Raw genomic sequence first — 21,880 nt, forward strand, 5'->3', positions numbered from 1 at the left:
TTTGCTTTCGAAAATGCACATGCAAGTGCAAATATCTTGGAGAAAGTTGAGTGGAACTGGAATGTATACAATTGGCAACCGTATGCATTTATGGATTAATATTAGTTTATGAAGAATGGCAACGAGACAATAAACGTAAAATATTACTTAAACAATTTTGTTTTCTATAATTTTGTGTTCATTGAGTCTCTTGTAATCATCTAGGCTTTAACTCTTTACAAAAAGAAAATAAATGCAACATAAGCTGCACTTTAACTCTACTTAAGTACGTATAAAGTTCCGAAGTCGGTATATTGACAATGCTGCTTTGCGGTTAGAAAATAAAATGTTTTTTATTCATTAAACTTTAATTAATTTAAATTATTTATTATCATATAATTTTTTTTAAATATTTATAGTTATCATTTTGTGTTATTTTCTTCTTTTTTGTATGTATAAACAACTCTGCTTTATATTCACATAACAACCAATCGTCATTATCTTTATTGTTTTGTCCGATGTTGTCGTATGCGTGGGTGTGTGTATGCTTGATTAATATGAATTAGAACAAACAAAAAAAAAAAAACAAAAAAAGTCTTAAAAACAGCAATAATAAAGAATTCCTCTCTCTCTCACTTTCTTTCTCTCTCCCTCTCTCTCTCTCTCTCTCTTTCTTTCTATCTGTCGCTCTTTACATTTCCTCGCAAATACTCTCTTTGCATAATATCGCACCTACCAATTTCAAATAGAAATGTAGTAAAACAATAGAAGAGAACATTAACGTAAACGGAATATAACATCTACCATATCTATAATAACCTACAAAAACACCCAACTTACAGCTATATCAGTACTCGTTCTATAATATAATATTAACGGTAATTTTTAAGAGTAAAATGTTAAAAAGAGGGAAGAGTTGCAACTTTGTTGTTGAGAAGAGAATAAGAGCATAAAAATTCGTATTATTTGCAAAACACACGATTGTTTGTAAATGTACATAACAATCAGTACGCAAAGCAAAAACACAGTACAGCATCCCAGCATTGTGAAAAAGCAAAAACAAAATTTTTGGTTTTATTCTTGTCATTGTATATGTTTTCCGCGATATAAAGTGTATAGTCTTCAAAACTATGTGTTTTTGACTTAACGAGAGTTAGTAGTTGTTTAGTTGTTATTGTAGTTGTTGGTGGTGGTGATGATAGAAAATAAAAATTTTGCTAAGAATTTTTCTACAAATCTTCTTGCATCAAACTATTGTTAAGTGAGTAAAAATATATATCAAAAAATTCTTTGAAAAAAAAGTCTTTTAAATACTTTCCATGGATGGTGTAACAGTAGTGAAATGATGGATATTGTAATTGTGTCCATTTAGTAAAGGAATTTACGGTATTTAAAAAAAAAAAAAAAACATTCATATTTAAATCTCAGTATGGGGAAAAAAATTGGTGACAAAGTTTATTTTATGTAGTGGCTTTTTATTAAAAAATTACTATAATAAAACGTTGTCTATGTATGTGTATATTTGCATTGTCAGCATGTTTAAACATAGTACCCCCGGTAGTGTAGTGTTGGTCAATTTGGTTGTTTTGTTAATTGAAATAAATTGAATTTTATTGTTGTTAATAAACGATACATAAAAATACCGAAAGACACAAGACATCGCATATACGTAACACTTCACACACGCATGCAGTTGATACACTTTATTCATATAATTGGTTCAACCACACTTAAACAATCAACCAACCAATAACGTAAATGTCGATGGACTTGTATTCACTCTCAAGTTCGCTCGTTGCTTACATATTATATGAATTCTTTTGGTACAGAAGAATGAAAACAACAACAACAACAACAAAAAAAAATAATAATAAAAATAAAGAAAGGAAACAGCAATAACAATAGCAATAACAACGGAAAATTAAACTAAAGAATTGTTTATAGTTCGCTAGTAGCTATGCAAGAGAATATCAATTCCCCCGCGTTCATTCATTCATTATGATTTTTGTGATTTTCTTGTTGTTTACACGAAACATGTTCACTCAGTAGCTCACTGCACGTTGGTCTCTGTATGTGTGAATTCGCGATTGGTATGACTTTTAATTGTTGTTGTAGCTTCTCTTCTTATTACTTACTTAAAAGCTGAAATCATTTTACATATGACAAAGAAAATGTTTTGTTTTTATTGGTAGTAAAATATTAGCTTATTCATGGGGTTACCCTTCTATAGTGTACGTATAACCAATGCATCTGACGCGCACTTATATTTTCGGTTTATTTACAAATATTCACAATATAATGAAATTAAAAAAAAAAAAACAAAATAAAAAAAATTCCACCAAAAATTTACAATAATTGCGTTAAGAAAATAATAAATAAAAGCTATTTATAACAACTTTTCAAAAAAAAACGTTTGTTAAATGTTTGTTTTTATTTCTTTGTAAAAAACAAATGATTAACGAAAATTTACTATAAAATTAGCAAAGCTATAGATTATATAAGATGAACGTTATTCTATTAGCTGTCAACTCAACAAGAGACTGATTCAGATATGAATCGCGTGCTATAAAAGCAATATTTTAAAATTTTTAATTTTTTTTTTTCTGATATTTTTATTTCTGTGGACATGTTTATGTACGCATTTAAGCTCAATTAAGAGTATGGGCGTTATATTTTAGCTTTATGTTTATCTTTTTGCGTTTAGTGGTTTCTTTTTAACAGACGGATATAGGTGTTGCAGATCAGCTTTTCAGTTGGTAGCGTAAATTCGTTTGAGTGTTTTGACACAGTATTATACACGGATTGCGAAATGCGTAGATATGACTCTTTCAGGAATGTTTAAAAAAAAAAGCAAAAATTCTTAAAAAAAGTTTTTTAAAATTTTTGATGTTTTGCCGGGAATACGCCCTCAGCGGAATAGAAGCCAACACGAAATAGTCGTTATTTGTAAACTGAATATAATCCGACAAAAAATCCATTTCATATTTGATACCACTTTATATACCAAATTATTTTTGAACTATTCTTGTTTCTTTTCAAATATTTGTTATGGTAAGCACTTAAAAGGTTTGTGTGTTGAATATTTTCTGATAATAACTTAAAACGCTTATGAAAATATTTTATCACTTTGTTTGCATTCATTTATTTTTTTAGCAAACACTTTAGAAGAATTTTAATAAATTATTTGATGTTTATTAAATCCTTCTGCCTTCTGTTAAGTCCTAACTTGCATAAAACTGCATAAGATATCGCAAAATTATTGTTTCTCTTATTTATTTTTATAAAATTATTTCAGGTATACTAACAAAATTTGCAAGAAAAACATCTCCCCTACACACGTTAATAAACGTGAGGCCCAGCATCCGTTTAGTGTGAGAAAAGCAATAAAGTTTTGTTATACCTACACATGAATGCAAGTACCAACAGCGGCAACGGACATGCGCCATATTGCTAAACAAAATTGGTATTGGTAATGTGTGCCAGCTGCCAACGCCAACAATTACACTTGGCAGTAGACAGCACAGCAACTTAACGTCTATGTGCAAAAGCAAAATAAAAAACAAAAGCAAAAGCATAAGCGAAGGCAATAAAATTGTACAAATACAAAGATAATATGTTTTTAGCCAAATGAGAGCTGTATTTAAGCCAACTTAATATATAAATGCATATAAAGATAAAAAGAGAAGTTTCTTAGTTGAAGAGAAATCGAATTAAACGGTTTGTTCTTTTCGGATATTTCACAAGCTTAAGAAATAATTAAGTATGGCTTTTGCGCGTCATAATATCGAAAAGAGACGTTTAATCGAAATGGTGCGTTTAAATCCTATTCTATGGGATTGCCGTTTACCTCACTATAAACGTTCGGATAAGAAAAAGGCTTTAAAGTGGAATGAATTGGGCCGAATCTTTAATGTTAACGGTGAGCGGGTGCAGCGTACGTTCACCTCATTAAGAGAAATATTTCGTCGCGAACTAAATCATGAGAAAATGTTGGGATCACGTTTCAAGTCCAAATGGGAATACTATGAGGAAATGGCTTTTCTTAAAGAAGTGATACGTGAGAGGAAGTGAGTGTTTTTTCTATATGTAAGACATGAAGGAAAAAATCATTACATTTGATCTATTTTTTTCAAAGGTCCCGAGAACGTGCCAAATCAGGTGACGTCCCGTCACACACCGTACAAAATGTCTCTAACAATAGTAATGGCATCGATGAGTATCAATATTTTGCTCCCAATGATCCTAACAATCCACAAAATCAACCTAAACAACCACAACAACCACAACAACAATCAGTTCCCGCATTAAGTTTAACGATCCCTCAGCAAACAACTCCGAGTATTTGTCAAGCAGCTCTTGTAACTCCTGTCAATCCCCCAAATACTCCGGTTACACCTCAGACGCCTATACAATTACAGTCGGAAATGCTGCTTAATTTAAATGCCACGGCTTTAGCAGCTCTACAAAAATTCACCGCCAACAGTAATGGGGCAAACGCAATAAGGCCTTTATCGAGAGCCCGCTCTCTTATAACACGCTCTTGTTCATCGTCACCTTCAATTTACATTAAAGAAGAAGTAGACTCGTTAGACGACACGATTTCTGTTGATACCTTATCTCAGTCAAAAGTGACAAATAATCGAAAAACGCTGTCTATCGGCCGTAATACCACTAAAGATAAGCCCAATCACGCAAATTTGAATAACATTAATAACAAGAACCTTCATAACTCCAATCAAAATCTAGTCATTGATGAACAGGCCGACGGCAGTGATTTAGATGACGATCCTGATGTTGATATGCTCGATGATCGTTTATCGATAGCCACTTCTTTGGTAAGCTTAGTCAAAGAAACGCGTGGAAATACCACCGTTGGCGCTATTGGCGAACCGAACCCTAAAAAAACATTACCCTCCCCATATGCTTTGCAAAGGCCTACGGCACGAGAGGTCTTGTACACTAAATTCGGAGAATTCTTAGCAGCACGGCTGAACACATTAAATGAGACTGTAGCCAATGAACTAATGAATAAAATTTTAATGTTAATCGCTGAAAAGTAGAGGTATTGTTATCCTTTTATATCTTCTATCTACACAAAGTATTATACCTTTTTGGTTCTCTTTTAAAGAATAATGTTAATAGAATTTTTTTTAAATATGATAAAGAAAATCAGTCACGGAGTTAGATGATAAATAAATAAAAATGTAGGTAAGTTACCAATAAATATAAATAAAATTAAAATATGTGCCAAAAACCAACAGATGAGTTTCTTACCGTGAGAGGAGAGGACATAAGTTAGATGTCAACCAAATGAGTTAATGCCAAATCCACAAATTGGCGTTTATCGAATTTTTTAGGAGACGGCGTTACGCTGCCGGTAAGCGTCCGTTCAACCGGGACACTTCCATATTAAGTTATTTTTTCTAGGTTTGCAAAACAGTGTAATATCTTCGAATATGTTAAACTTTGTGTCCAAAAAGGCAAAGTAGAGAAAGCATTGCCAACTTTTAGCTAATGTTTTGTGATAAGCACTTTTCTGCAAAAAAGAAAAGCGTTAGATGTTCATTTGTGCACCATAATATTAAACCTTTTTTTTTTTGAAAGGAAAACCAAAATTCATATGAAAATACGGGTAACATCGAATTATTACTTTTATAATTTTTAGACTAATGAAATAAATTCTTAGAGTAAAAACAAAAAAAACATTTAGCACTAGCACCGCAGGCTATCAGCTCGTAGTTTAAAAAAAAGTATACAAAGACTTCAAAATAGTTTATACAAATCTGGAAACTTCAAAAGAACTGTGAATATGTCAGACAATATTTCCGCAAGTATTATAAAATGAAAGGCATGAATACGGTTAAAATGAATGTAAATTTTAACCAAATTTTTATATTCATTATAGTGTTTATATTCAGTTCGTGGGGTCCTTTTATACCATAACAATATGCATCGATGATTCCATAGACTATATGTACATGAATGTTGACCACAATGAATAGTTATATCATTGTGTCTTTATGTACAGATGACTGTTATGAACAGAGTTTCGCTTTCAGAGTTTCCTTTTTTGGCTGTAGTTACACATTTTGTGGTTAAAACACATCTCTGATTGAGATATGAATCATATTTCTTTGCAATATATTGCTTCGATCTTGCAATTATTTGCGCAATATGATACATACATAATTGGGCAGCGTGAAGGATTGTTTAAAACTTATAATGAAAGCAATGGACCCACGATTATGTTTTGATCAAATGACTTTATAAATAAAGATTAGTACCTTTTTTGCATCAAAAGAGAACACACATGATGTTCCCAAAGCATTTTTCTGCGTACAAAAATAACTTTTGACAGTTATTTGCGGACCGAAAACGTAATTTTTTAACATAAGAATGACATTGCAGTGTAACGCAGAATGCTACAGGAACATGATTGCTGACTTTTGAGAACAAGAATTAGGTGCTTTCGACTGGGACGTTATGTGGCTTCAACAAAATGATGCAATATGCCATACAACTCGTGGTACCATCAATTTTTTATGGGAAAAGGTCAACGACCATGTAATCTCCTTCTGTCTATATGTGGGGATGTCGCAAAGATTATGCAATATATAGCTCTGCTGAACGTTTTGCTTTGGGGTTTCTCTAATAAAGCATGAACTCTCAATGACTTCATTAATCAAGATTATCTGTGAAATAGGAGTACTTTTATGAGAAAAAGCAGCAAAAATCGGTATTCGGCGATTGAATTTTTTACAAGAATCCACAGTTGGTCGTTCGCGTGAAATCATTTTTAAATACAAATGGCATGAATCAATATCAAAATAAAAAAAATTCATGTTGAATTTTTATTATAAATTCGTAGGCAAGAAAAGGCACCTATTTGAAGACCATCAACATACGTACATCTAGGGTAACCAAAGTTACAAATTATTGCTTCCAAGTTATCGTCGTCTGAATATACTTTGAGGACCATGTTCATTTTCATGTGAGTGTCTGTATGTCAAAAGATTTGTAGATTCTGCTGTTGACTGCTTTTAATTTTATATTCAAGAAGGGTATGCCTCTGTGCGAACTTGAATTTTCAACATCAAAAGATGTTCGTTTATCAGTTTTGTCATTTTAGTGGTCATAAATACTTTAAAAACTTATGTTTAAAGCTTTTCCATTTTCTTCGGTTTTTTTTTAAGTTATATCATAACAGTTACTTTAGTTTTTCTAGATCCTGAAATCCGCGCTCTATCGTGAAAAGCATCCGTTCCTTAGGTGCAATTTTCGATTATTATAAAATTCAAATCAGCATATACATTTTCTTTTTAATATGATATACCAACGATTGATGAAAGTCAAAGTAATGCCATTTGAATTGAAATAATCAATTGGGAGTCAATCCTAAAGTGTGAGAAACTTGGTGACTGGTTTGTGACGCGTTGTGCGCGAAATCTTGACACGTGGGTGTGTATCAAATAGTACTGAGAGATATCGGACCAGGCGACCATCACCTCGTTATATCGTTTGGCATACTTGTTCTAAATTGACTGCACAGAGAAAGGTCAGAGAAGCAGTTCACTTTTTAGATAAAAGTGAATAAGTGGACATATCATTATCATTTTCGCAGATATTGGCATAAATTTTGTCATAGATATCAGTGAAATTATTTGCTGCTGACATAAGCGCAAAAAAAACCTTCTGCTTGAATAGTCTTACGCGATTTAAATGGAATTATTATTTTTGAATGCTATCAGGCGCTGTATCGGCTTAGAGATGCTCACCTGCCTCTGCGTCAACAAACTATTATTTGAAGCGGCAATACTGAAAAGTGAACATTTCCTACCTACAAAACCAAATATCGTGTAGTGATCAACGACAGCTTGAAAAATGTATAGACAAACGGTTTTGCAGACGGGAAGACATATATATGATTAAATCGTTTCACCAGCCTTTGAATCATCTCTAGTACTCATATGAATTATGAGCAATTATGGTTAAATAGCGATTCAAATTTTGAGTGGAGAGTATGCGCTCGGTGAATTTTTGTCTCTTTATTCAGTCTTATCTAAACAATCACCATGAAGGAAAGTGATGAAACTAGTGGCCTTAAAAAAGATTACAATTTGTTCAATACGTTATCTGCTGCTCCTCATCGAATTTACGTCACATAGAGAAAGTATTGGCGGGTAAGTTCGGTTATGAAACTGGAATCCCAAACGCCAATTCTGATGTCATTAGTCGAAATATCCAAGAGTAAATGGATGACGAAACAAAATAATCAAAAGAAAATGAGAAATTAAATAGTATCTGTATGACTCAGACTAATGGTGTTAATTATTTTAGGTTTCATCGCGTTTCAACCAGAACTGTCCCTTGCTCTACTTCACCGATCTGAAGTTTCATGAGGAAACGCTTCTCCTATATTTATGACTCTAATCTCAAGTCAATTTACAACTGTGTGGAAAATGACTCTGCGAAAAGTGGAAGTACAAAATGTTTCGTAAGATGAAAAAGACTCCTTGATATATATAAACAGCAGCAGCAATATCTTCCTGGCTATCTAAAAGTCCAATACATCAAATTTGAAATGAAGGCTTATCTACAAGCATCCAACTATTCATTCTATCGATTATTCTAATGTAGAATTTCAAGAATTTTGCTAGAGTATAAAAAAAGGAAAGGAAAACACAACATAATATCTCGAAAAAATAATTTGTAATTAAGTTGAAATTGCAGATTGAAATGATCATTGTCTCACTATCAGCGTATTATACGTACCCTCAACAATTGAAACTTGCATATAATATCTAAGTAATGATAGGCTGCATGTATAGAAGTAAAATAGACAAAATAGAAAGAGTATTTTTTTTTTTTTTTTTTTTAGATTGCTATTATAATAGCAACATAAGCAAACAAACGAATATGATCCACAAAAGTAATTGAAGAATAATTGAAATATAAGTAAATAATAAACCGCCTGAAGACGACTAAGTTACAGAATAGCAAACAAAAACAATTAATTTCCTAAATGCTTACTTACTTATCAAATCAAATAATCCATCATTTAAATTGGTTTAGTTTTCTACAGCATACATTTTTGGAATATAATACAATAATTTCGTTGCATAAGCAAAGGCACCGACAATAAATTCTTTTCCTTATAGAGAGTCTACATTATATTATACGATATGAACTGGTACAAAGTAAATTCATATATTTGTGTATAATATGAGTGCACATGCTGTATTATATATTTTATGGGTGAAGCTTTTTTGTAATTTTCTGAGATACACCAGGAATAATAAGATTCACAGATATTTTATATAGAAGTTACACACATATGCATATACCGTATGTATGCCAGAATTTTGCAGTGGAATAGAAAACAAAAAAAATAATATATATACATAAAAACGAAAGAAAGGAATATACAGCACTTAAATGGATAGATTAATATATGCACGCTCTCATGCATAAATACGTATGCAGTAGCATATATAAAACAGTATCTAAAAGATTTTTAAGTGCTGCTATATTGCATATATATCGTATATTCGTAAATTGAAAATAAAAGTAAATTTTTATAATGTTAAGCAAAAAAAAAAAAAAAAATGGTAATGTGCTTGGGAATGAAATTGAAATTGAAACAGAATCAAATTAGCAGAAATTATAACAATGTATTAGCATAAACAAATGTAAAAACTTTTCGTTCAGTTTAATTTCAAGCCCATCGCATTCTAAAGCAAATCTCTATCTACTTAATATAATAATTGCAAATTTTCAGTAATTTTGGTTTTATCTCCCCCTTCGAAAATTACTAACGCAACTAAATCTTTGAAATAGCAACGGTGGCCTGCAGTAAGGCTCTCAGTCAAAGCAATTATCGTATCAGTTCGCATGTTGAATTCCCCGAATTATATCGATATTATTAAACTACTTATTGGTAATATGAGCACTAGGCATGGATTGATTGCCTTTGAAAACGACTAAGTTATAATTTTTTTTTTTTTTTTTTTAAGTCTCTTGGCTTCCAAAATGTATCTCTCCTTCTATGTAACATTTTTGTACATCTTTTATCTGCTTGCTAGAATATTGAGTTGTGTCTATGTTGTTAGAGAGAGGAGATTATTGTCATCAAAATGTCGTCTTCAAAACGTGATTTGCTTTCAAATAATAAAATTTTGTAAGCTAATAATATGCAACGTAAGTTTAACTTAAAAGCGTTATACATCAAAGGTAATAACAAACATAATGTTAAGCTCTGAAGGTAACGTAAAGGAGAAGTGAGTTAGGAAGGTCTGCGTACGGGGCACAATGAGTCAAGGAAAGCAGAATGTACAAACTTGACTGCAGTTGCTGGCAATTATAATGATAGTTAGTAAGTTATACATACAGACAAACGAAAAATGACAGTAAATATACTTTAAATTGCTAAAATTCTACATCGTTTGAAACAATGGATACGGAAGCAATTTAAGTGATTTTTTAAATTAAAATCTATGGTTTTACTTTTTTTTCATTCAATGTTTCATTTTCGCTCGTTTCTTCATTTATTTAATCATATCCCACACATTTTATCCATATTTTCAAAGTTTCTATTTTCGAATCCCTGAAGCAGTGGTTGTGAGAATTATTTTTACTTCATTACATTAAAATCCTATTGAAACTGAAGACACTCAGGCAATAGAAAAAGCCTGAGGAGAAATACTTGATAAGAAAATTAACGTATATCCATGCAATAGTTTCAAGGGAGTAGAAGAATTTTATCAAATCGACAAAATACATACGCTAATAATATATACTAATTAAGATATGATGATGATCCAAAAATGCTCTCTTTTCCTTTAGTGAGCCAGTTTTGTATAAACCGTGTTCGTAACAATTTGATTTTCAACAACTTCAATAGTAAAAGTCTTTCGAAAGACAGAGATCATTTCGGAATTGTATTCAGCCAGCAGCTATATACATTTCTCATTATTAATTAACGATCTCTTCGTCATTTTTGTAGCATCGCATTAGTAATTCGGCAAATTCTTTGATATATACGAAAAGTAGGTCATGCCTCATCAATCGCATCCTAAGAAAGTAGTTAATTAAGAAAGTTAAACGAAACTACTGCGAATAACCAAAGCTACTACTAAATATTTTATGGGCAATAATTTGATCTTTACCTTTCAGGATAATTTAAGGTTCGTGGGTCTTTGCTTAGATTATGTAAGGTTTGTTAAAGTTCTTACATTTATTTAATTGATCGTTGACAATAGGGGATTTGAATTTTCAACTGCATATATATACTTGATAGTATTTTTTTAACTGCATGGATCTCGTGATAGCAGACGTGAAAAGGGAATCGCAATCTTTAGGGAATAAAGTTATTTAGAATACAGACGGGTATTATGTGCTCATCACTTTTAAGATATACATTAAAAATACAAATTTACTTTCTTAAATCATCCTCCATTCACTTGGCAGTATTTAAGTAATTTCAACTGAAAAAGGAGGAGTTTTCAATTTTAATTGAATTCAATTTTAATTGAATTTATATTTTGATTGAAATCATCTTTAAACCTATGACTCTTTATCTGCGTTCTTGTGACTTAAAAGAAAAAAAAACGTAACTTGCTCATAAGAAACGCATTGAACAAGAAAATAAAAGCACAGTGATCTTAAGTGAATTGATTTGTCGAATCTGCTACAATGGGCGTCTGTGTCAACACATTGTTGAACTTGACTGAAAATCTGATCTTCGTTAGATGCACTTATAAGAAACGGTAGTAATTCTATTATATTGCAAAATGGAGCATAAGGTATTCAACACAATATCGTCTTCATATTGACAAATTGAAGTGCGTAAAGCACAGGTCTTCAAAGTTTCCACATAAGGGTTTTCAACATCCTATTGTGAGTAATGGTAAAATGTGAATATATCTTATGATATCTCTAGGGTTTTAATCTAAATCTATTCACGCGCTCTCATTCATCTCAATATCGAAATTTCATGCCTTGACAATGAGGGTTTTTTTTGCTTTGTACAAGTATGTTAAAATAAAAACGATTGAAAACATTGTAGCCGGGCTAGGCCGACTATTAAATACCCTGCACCACATTGTCTAATATAATTCATATTTTTTGCCATTGAACATAAAAATTATACCCTGTTTTTATATCAACTTACTATTACAGAACTGTATATTAAAAATTAGAGTTGTTTGCAAATAGAGGCTCACTTCCTGTAAGAGGTTGAAAAACTGGGGTGCGTGTTCAAATTAATTTATATCAGTTTACTATTATCGATCAATTTTCATCATAAAATATTAAAAGTTCGACTTTTCTGTCATAAAAAACAAAAATTTGCATGAAAATTCTAAAATAGGGTACGATTCAAGAAATAGGTCGAAGTGGTCCAAATTGGCTACAGTTAATTTTCTTTATCCTAGATTACTATTATAGTCTGTTTTTCATCATGAAGCAATGAAAATTAGACCTTTTTGTCATATGAACTTCGGCTTTTCTTATATGAAAGGGGGCTTAAAAAATTACCCCAGCCAATCCAATGTTTTCGCCTCAATTTAGAAAGCTGAAATATTATTATTTAGCCACTTTTGCGAGAAATTTTGAAAATTGCAGTTTTTTAATATAAGGAGTTTTGAAAAGAGGGCCTTATATGATGAGTGGTCGAAAAGATGGACCGATCTAAATCATTTTCAACTGCGTTCGTGACTTTACTAAATTTTATCATAACGTCTCAAAAAGTGCGATCTGTAGCTTGAATATAAATTTACACGCACAGACAGGGTAATGCACAGAGAGCAAAATGATTCTGAATTGATCGCTATATTAAAAGGTGGGTCTATTTTATACCCACCCATAAGTGGTCTAGGGTGTAAATAGCCAACGATAGAAACAATAACTGGAAGTAGAATGAAAATAAAACATAAAAAATAAATCTCCAGTAGGGCAATGCTCGACTACTTGTTGTTGGCTCGGTCAAGGACGCATTTATTTCGTTGGAAGGCAAGGTGATGCCACAACTTCAGTATTCTTCATCATTTCGTCAGTTCATTTGATTATGTTTTAATAGTAACTGGACCAAAGCAGAACAAGATGACGGTGAAAACTGAATGCTAAAAAATCAAGAAATGTCTCCAGCGAAGAACTAAACTTTCATTCTCTATAATAATGGTTGCGCGTGGCTGAATTTTCTGCTATCAGAGTAAATGTGGAAATTCCTATTGTGTATGTGTTGCACTTTATGAGTTACAAGCAAAATGCGCGAAGAGCAAAAGTGTTCATAATTTTCGTTACCTAGACGTGTGGGCATTGTAGGCGTATCCCTTAGAAAGCTTTGGACCCTCCTAAATTGTACAAATTTGTAGGCGATATCCTCATTTTTGCCCAGACATATACATAGACAAATGAATGGACGGACCTGCTTAGTTGCATTCCAAATTTGAATCTGGTTAAGAACTTATATACTGTATGGGGTTTCTAAACTTTGCTTGTGTGCGTTAAAAAGTTAAAAAAAAAAAAATGAAATTATGACACACTATAAAATAAGTAGGCGTGGCCGAAATTTTCCATTTTTGTAGAGGTCAAATTCTTGTAAATTTATCTGCTGTTGTTAATGATTAATGAACAAAAAACAATATTGTATTCCTTTTGAAGGCCAGAAGTGTCCTCACTTTATTGTTGGTGCTGTCGGCGTGTCCTTCGACCGATTTGTTCCATTTTCAACACCAATCTGTGTGCAAGAACTTCTATTGTTTCTGCTAAACTTGCAGTCGATAGCTTCATTTTTGCAACCAGGAGAATGTTTACAAGAGACAGACAGACATGCTTACATCGATTTAGGATTTGCTGATCAAGAAGATATATATTTTGAAGGGTCTCTGATGCTGAAGGAAGCTTCTGGGCGTTGCAAACTTTTCGACAAAATGTATATACCCCTCATCCTTCGGTGACGGGTACAAAGATGGCGAAAAACGATGAATCGGTTTTGTTTTGAATAGCTTGTGTTGCTATAGCCATAATTTATTAGAACTGCTGAGCTGAAGAACATTGGTATGGTTAACCGGTCCTCTCAGATATTTCCATTTAGTACTTGAGTGAAAGTTATAAGGTAATTGTTGCCATGAGTTTGACCGAATTTTTTGTTTTATAGAATTAACATTTTTTTATTAATGCTTTTCAAATATTGCAAGAGTAATTACAAGACTTTTTGAACTCGCTACCTAAGCTTTTCTTTCCTTTCCTCTGTTTCCTTATATTCTTGTCTTTTTAAATTTTTTATTAAGTTTTCTGTTTCATTGTTTTAAGCCTTTTAACTGAAAGTTTCGTTTGAGTCTTTTTATTACATTAAAACAACTTAACATTCGTCGTTGTGCTTATAACGTTACTAACTGAAGTTGCTGCAAACGGAAGTCGAGTGTCACAATTTCATACATATAACAAACCATCTGTCTACATTACTCGTCATAATAATTTAGCATACCCTTTGTGCTCATGTGCATACATATCAATCAGTTTCTTTAAGGGGAGCAACTATCATCTGCGTGCTATACAAATAGATAACCTAAGAAGGCACTAAATTATAAGAAAGAAAATAAAAGAAAAAAAAAAGGCTGAATATAAAATTTTTAGAAATTTTGTAAAAGAGCAACACTGAGACCCAATTATATTGCTCATATACAATTAGTTTAAGTGTATAATTTTAAAAGGCGAACAGCAGAGTTTCCTTTAAGGAAAAAATAAACTTAAATGTATGTTTCCGTTTAGTTTCACAATCGTTGATTACTAAACGATAAGAGCATAATACATTTTTGTGCTCTTCATGTGAATTATGCTTGAATTCATTCATATATATGTTGGATGCTCTTCCTTATTTCAATCGCTTTATTATCTTACAATTGTCACGATTTTCATATCAAATAATAACGCTTACAATTTGACGCACTATTGAATGGATATTTATTAGAGTTTCTCTGATCGGGACAACTGCCAATTGGGTGCTCGTGATCCTGTTTCTTCAAGCTAAGTAAGGTATCAATTGCTTTTGCAAGCCGATCCTGTTTGCCAGTTGTATGTTAATTATAACTCGGAAAGTAATTAATTTTTGATTTAAAAAATATATATATATATTTAATATTTGCTGATAGTTTTAATAATTGCAGCTAATATTCATAATTTCAATAGCATTTTAGTTTCTAATAACAATATTAGAAATATATGCACAGAGATTTGCAGCCTCGTCAGCTGCTTGTAAAATTCGATTATAGGGACTGCAACTCAGTTAGTTAACATTTATTAGCTTAATCTTTTCTGTTCGTAATAGTCAGTGAGACGCACACCGAAATTGTTTCTCTCAAAAGTTGACTATTTTGCGAATGAAATAACGGATTTATTGCTTTTGCGAAGGACTTTTTTACGTTACATTTTACCGTTGTTCACATCACTAAAAGGGAGGAGTATTAACAGTTAAGAAAATTATATTTGGTGGACATCGAAACTTTTATACCCATCACCGTCATCCTAAAAAGGACAAAAAATATAAAAGAATTAAATTTTCATGCTCTATATCATGGAGTGGGCGCGGTTGATTTTTTCTATTGTCAAGTTAAAATGTTTTCGCATAGGTGTGTGATCGTTGTGAATGTGTCCTTTGCAAAGTTTAGGTCGCTGCCAAATTTTTTTCCAAATTTGTAGGCGATATCTTCATTTTTGCGAAACTATTTAACAATATATATATTTTGCGGGGTTTTTGAACCTTTTTTCTGCGCATTCTAAAGATATTGAAAAAAAAATAAATTTTGATACACTGCAACATTGGGTAAGCGTGGTCAATTTTTTCAGTTTATATCCAGATGCTACAGCATTGCCTGACCAAAAAACCAATTTTTTATACCTTCTGAAGAACAGAGATGGTTTTATATTGGGTGCGGTCGAAAAAGTGGAGCGATCTAAATCATTTTCAAAAGACTTTGTCTTATCTCAAAAATTGCAACCTATAACTTGCCCACACAAAATACAAGGACAGATGGACAGACAAGCTTAGTCCGATTCAGTAAATGATTCAGAAAATGATGTTGAATGGATCGATATAACAATGGGTGAATATATCTTAACTCCTGCTAGGTGTTCCAAACGTCCACACAAACTTTACATATCATGCACCACAAGTTATGTACCTTACAGAATTCGGACCACGTAGGTCTATTTTTGAATAGTACCCCCATATAAGCCTTTTTGAACTTTTATATGCCAAAAAGGCCTAATTATTAATATAATATAATACTTAAAATATTATAATTTCACGTAAAAGGCCTACCATCCACCTAATGCTTATGCTTAAAATATTAATTTATTAAATTTTTCCTTTGAAAAGTTAATAGAATTGCACTATTTGAGCGCAATTTATCGATGCATCAGTGCATTCTATTTAAGGCTGCATTTTTCTTGGTAAACATACTTTCAAATGCTCTGCGATTTTTATCATCCAAAGGTTAGTTGAATGGCGAAAAACTTTGCAAATCATTTTATGTTTTAAATAAAATTTGTTCACTTAAAACATCATTTGCGAACCTTGTGATGAATCGTGTGTGAATGTTTAAAAAAGATGTTAGCATTGTATAAGGAGGCCCACAAAGTAGTTTTGTCTGGCCGGTTTTCTGGTCAATTTCGACCTAAATCGAATAAGTATTCTTTATGCTTCGTAATGAAATTTCATTTTTTTTAAGTTGAGCTCCTTTCAATTTTTTGTGCTTTCTTTTCATTTTGAATTTGTCATTAAATGTGAATTGAAGTGTAATGTAATTGGTAATCAAACGATTTTTCTTTTGATGTCTGCCTATATAACCGGTAACCTTTAATTGTCAAAGCGTTTGATGAAAAATTTTAGAATTTTTTAACTAAAATTTAAAGAAAACATTACTTACAACAAAAAACTCATATTTATAAATAGAAATTGTATCCCTTTTTAGATTTGATCAACTACTTGCTTGCTCTTCCCTGAACAAGTGGCTTATCTGTCGGAAATTATACATAGCCAATGTTTTTAAAACATAAATATAATCAATTGTGAAATAAAAAAAAAAAAAAAGAATCACTTATTGAAATGTTAAAATGTCAACTTATTTTTAGACACCCGCTATATATACTCAAGTCCGAACTGTACTCCAAAAAGAAAAAAAATATTACAACATTTTCTTCTAATAAATCTTTTTTATATCGCATTTAAGACTATAATTGAAACGTTGAATTGTTTTGCAAAAAAGAAAAGGACAAAAAAGTAGAGGAAATTGCGAAAAAAACGAAAAACTTTGCTTTTTCTCTCACTCTCTTAGAAACTTGATGAAGTATCGAGCATAGAACTTAACGGCGTGAAAAATATTAACCATATGACGTCTCACACATATTTGAAACTAAGACCTAATCGTATCATGGCGCTCAGCCTGGTGCCCCACTTCAACATAAAACCATTCACATGCGAAATAAAATGAAATCCCCAGATACTTAATTTCCAGTTACAAATCGTCCTTATAATCACTGACAGAGAAAATAACAGTTTATTACATTTAACATCCGGTTCGAAACAGAAAACAAAAAGGAACGAAATGTTTCGCTTATATCACATGAAGATATTTATACGTTGGTTAGGTATTTGTGCCTAGGTGCATGTCTGCTTACATATTAATGACTTTTTATTCTATGATAGAGTCAAAAACGTTAACAATTTGAGATCGGTGAGAAAAGTAAGCTTGAGATCTCATTTCTCATTCAAGCTGACTTGACTAGCTTGCTCTGCATTAATCAACCGTAACAAAACAAAACCTTAGTTATGTATGTAGGTATGTGTATGCATTTAGATAATACTTGGACAAAATTGACTTTACTATTAATTAATTGTAAACGTAAATGCGGTGTGATCAGTATTCGTTTTAGAGGCAGTTTTTCTCTCTTCGCTTTTACTTACTTCCTTTTTTTTTTTTTTTTTTTTTTTTAGCGAGTGGGAAACAAAAAACTACAGAAACAATTCAAATCAACACTTGTCCTTTTAAAGCGGATAAAGTAATTCATTTTATTGCTTTTCTTTCTTTTTAAATGAAACTTCGAAAATTGAAAATCCTTCTAATATTGGTTACTTTTCAGCAGGCATTATAAAGTTTTCTTCTTTGCTCTTTTATTCCTTTTGAGACGCATTCGCGAAGATGTTAGTAGACGTATTTTATTTTTTTCTTTCGTTTGACAGTTTTTAATTTATGTTTATGATCTTATATATACGTATATACTTATATGTATATACTTACATGTATATATATTTACGTATTAGATTTCCGTTTTTTTTTTTTTTTCAAAAAAAAAAAAGTTTAAATACTCTGACGTATGCTTGAAAAGTTTTCTAATAATTTTGTTTTTTTTTTTTTTATGGGCGTTTAACAATTTTAAGTAAACATTTATTCTTTTATTTTTTAACTATTTTTATATACATGCATATATGGTTGTCAGAGCTATGAATTTAATGGCAAAACTTTGCTTTTTCTTTTTATAAAGTTGTTTCATTATTCAGTCAGAGAGGAAAGAGACGACAAAGTTTGAAATAAATTAGTCAGACTTTTTTTGGCAAATTTTTCAAATATTAAATAATCGGACAGAATCATTTATTTATTTAAACAATTTCATAAAACACTTAAGAGTAAGTGTGAAAAAATTTCAATAATTTTGACGGAATGGGAGACAAAAAGAATATGAAAAGCAAAGCATAAATGATTAAACAAATACGCGACGTTTTCGAATCTTGAAGATCATTTTCAATATCAAATTAACACAAGCACCTAAGATTTGGTATAACAAATTTCAGTTTATAAACAATGTACGTCTAGGCAAATATAAGAAACAATTTGATTTTTTGTTATACTAAAAAAAAAAAAAAAAAAACAATTAAGAAGAGTTCTTTCGAGCGCAAGCGAATCTTTTTCACCCGTCAGTCTTACCCTAAAAAAAAAAATAAAGAAAAAAAATTACATCTTCGTGCGCAATAACATTGCGTAAGTTAAATTTTTTCAGTTTTGTGGAAGCAAAATAGAAATTCGTACTGTGCGTCTGGTCTAGTTGATGGGCAAGAGTCCCCAAAAGGTTGGCAACCGGGACGTACTTAATCGGTAAAACGACTCGTCAACAGCACAATATAAGGAGGAGTTCACTCTTCTTTTTTCCAATTTGGCCCGTCTTCAATCTGCGCGCAACTTCAGATGGTTTGGTCAAGTTTGAATCAGATATCTTATGAACGCAGGTTCCACAGCAATTAAAAGACAGTCTGGCAAACATGTCTAGAACGATTCAGATTTGATACTAATCAATAATATGAAGCTTCTTTCTAAGTGCTACAAACCTTTTGATAAACGAATCAAACTCCATTTCAATTTCTTTCATTTTTGTAAAGACGCAGCAGAGCAGGCCGTAGAATTTGAGTGCAAATTTTTATCGTTATATCCGTTGTAATTTACGAGTAAAGAACAAAAAATTAAATTTTTTTTAATATTTGAAAATAGAGGGTGTGATTCCACTTACTGTGAACGGCTTAAATTCTATTAATATCTTCCAATTAGTCAAGCTTTGCTTGCTAAAGAGAAGAAATCTGCGACATAAATTGGTAGTCTCTCGATTGAAACATCTTCGCCGCCATCTTTACTATGCAAGCACTTTTGATTGAGATGAGCTGACAAACTTAAAATCTAATAAAAACATAAAATGAGGATTATATATATCACTTACAAAGGAAAACGATTAACTCTCTGTCTAATAGTATAGCTATCATTGAGGTAGAATTCAATTGTTCAATTGTTAAATTGGTTCTCCTATTGGCAAAGTATTTATATTACTCGTATACCATTGTTACATCCTAGACCCTTGCTGGTATAGGGTATATGTAACATCGAGAAGGGCAGGGAAGATAGATCTCTCTGTCGATGCAACAATATTTTCAGTAGCGATTTAAGCCTGTATCTTTAAATTCAACGTGCAAGTTGCAATTTTTGAGATATTTCGACGAAGTTTGGAGCGCTGACGTTTTTTAACACAAATTGGATTGGATCGAATCATTTTCGCGATCGCTCCACCTTTAACTTCTTATTTTGGAAAGATGGTTTTTCGGAAAAATTTTGCATTATTCAAAATTTCTCGTTAAAAACCAAGCAGTAGTAATAGAATTTGGGCCTATTTATTTGAAAAATACGGTTCGGCTGAGACCATTTTTTGGATCACCTTCTATATATGAAATTGGTAATTTTATATAGAAATTAATTATATTAGATTTCGACCTCGTTAGTCTACTTCTTTACCTGCTACTACCCTCTATCAGGGTTTTCATGAAAAGTAACGTTTTTATATGGGAAAACTTATCGTGCTTTGTACGAGGAGAGTAGTGAGGGGGTAAACAGTAGTAAGATATTTTACATAAAAATTAAATTAGTTAAATTGGGACAAAATCAGTTCACGCCTGCGGCCGCTTTTCCCATAACAGCTGCCACGAAAATCATATCTTTACGTCGAAAGGATTTTTGGATTTATATTTGATTAAATAATAAAACACACATTTGATATCATATCATGTAATGGTTTCATATGCATCTATTATTCAAAAGCCTTCGAAGTTTGCTTTTTGCGGGACTTTGAGCACCCTTATCGCGAAACAATTTCTGAACCTCTTGGATGGTATAAAGATATTTTTTTCCTCATGCCCCGATATGCCTCAGTGGCTATTCCAGGCGTTCTTATCTTCGATGTTTCAATTTTCCGTTTGAATATAGAACCCTACTGCCTATTAAACTATGTAATTAAGTTCTATTTTATTGATAGATCGAAATAGATAGAATATAGGAGGGAATTTTACAACGAAAAAACTAACGGATAATAGTTAATAGTTTAATGAATTGTTTCAACTTAAATAACCTATCGTTGGTAATTATCGGACAGAACGGATGGTCTTCCATCGAAATATGCCCAATTCGGTACCTACGGTGTTTAGTCCAAGCGCATGATGACGGATTTTCCTACGGTCAATAGTGCCTTACCTTGTCGGTGACTGGATCGACAAGGAAGAGGGTGTTCAATCTTTTCTCCACTATGCCTTTGATCGAAATCAAATTGGCGTCGACAATCGGTTAATTGATCACATCCGAAGTAAGTCATCTGACATATGACGACTCCCCCGTATTTCATTCCGATCCTGATTACAAGTATAAAAAATAAATGTATGCCAGCAATTCTTAATTAATAATGTATATAAGAAAGGTGAACGATATGTAAAAATATCTTAAATTGCAATTAACCAGTAATATTAGATAGATGCTTAGAAACTTGACATATATTAAAATTTCTTTAATGATAAAAAATTGGAATCTAGGGAGGATTGTGAAAATCGACTACTAGAGTTTTTTGCAAATAGAGACCAGGACTTCTATGAGAGAGGCATTTTGAAGTTACCTTTAAAATGGCAACAAATCATACAACAAAACGGTGCATATTTGACCCAAATCGGACAATCCGAAGCATGTTAAATAAAGTCCTGAAGTTCATATAAAAATAATGCATTTCTTTTTCCCCAAACTAATATATATATAGAAAAAGATAACAATATGTAAAAAAAGTAGCTTAAACTACGCTAAATACATTTTTACTTTTTTTATTTAATTAATTAAATTCCGCTACAGAACAAGTCATTACCCGAATGGAAGCAATAAAACCACTTAGAATGTAGTATAAGGAATAAAAAATAAATCAATATATACATGGGATCAACATATAATAGACAACAAAATTGATCCAAGCCCTAAATTACGATACTGGGATATATGTTGATAAATGAATATGAACTTACTTCTGCATTATTAATAGTAAGAAATGAGAAAACATC

General features: G+C 31.7%; 1 protein-coding gene across 3 annotated transcripts; it reads left to right on the forward strand.

The window, feature by feature from the left end:
* The first annotated feature begins 1,079 nt into the window (after positions 1-1,079).
* LOC119637861 lies at positions 1,080-5,183 on the forward strand. 3 transcript variants are annotated; one of them, XM_038034243.1, is made up of 3 exons: positions 1,080-1,365; positions 3,275-4,046; positions 4,115-5,183. In XM_038034243.1, exons 2-3 carry the CDS (start codon positions 3,742-3,744, stop codon positions 5,037-5,039), a joined length of 1,230 nt encoding a protein of 409 aa, XP_037890171.1. In that variant the 5' UTR covers positions 1,080-1,365; positions 3,275-3,741; the 3' UTR covers positions 5,040-5,183. The 3 variants fall into 3 exon arrangements, with proteins under 3 accessions (XP_037890171.1, XP_037890172.1, XP_037890173.1); XM_038034244.1 differs by having other exon boundaries at positions 1,080-1,240; XM_038034245.1 differs by lacking the exon at positions 1,080-1,365 and adding an exon at positions 2,024-2,069.
* The last annotated feature ends 16,697 nt before the right edge of the window (positions 5,184-21,880 follow it).

This window comes from Glossina fuscipes, unplaced genomic scaffold (genome assembly GCF_014805625.2).
Source record: "Glossina fuscipes isolate IAEA_lab_2018 unplaced genomic scaffold, Yale_Gfus_2 61, whole genome shotgun sequence".
In the NCBI taxonomy this organism is placed as follows: domain Eukaryota; kingdom Metazoa; phylum Arthropoda; class Insecta; order Diptera; family Glossinidae; genus Glossina; species Glossina fuscipes.

Bases quoted from the DNA above. Each gene is read 5' to 3' on its own strand.
- LOC119637861 (XM_038034243.1), top strand. From the start codon at position 3,742: ATGGCTTTTGCGCGTCATAATATCGAAAAGAGACGTTTAATCGAAATG. The intron at 4,047-4,114 runs GTGAGTGTTTTT...TTTTTTTCAAAG, and splicing joins GAAGTGATACGTGAGAGGAA to GTCCCGAGAACGTGCCAAAT.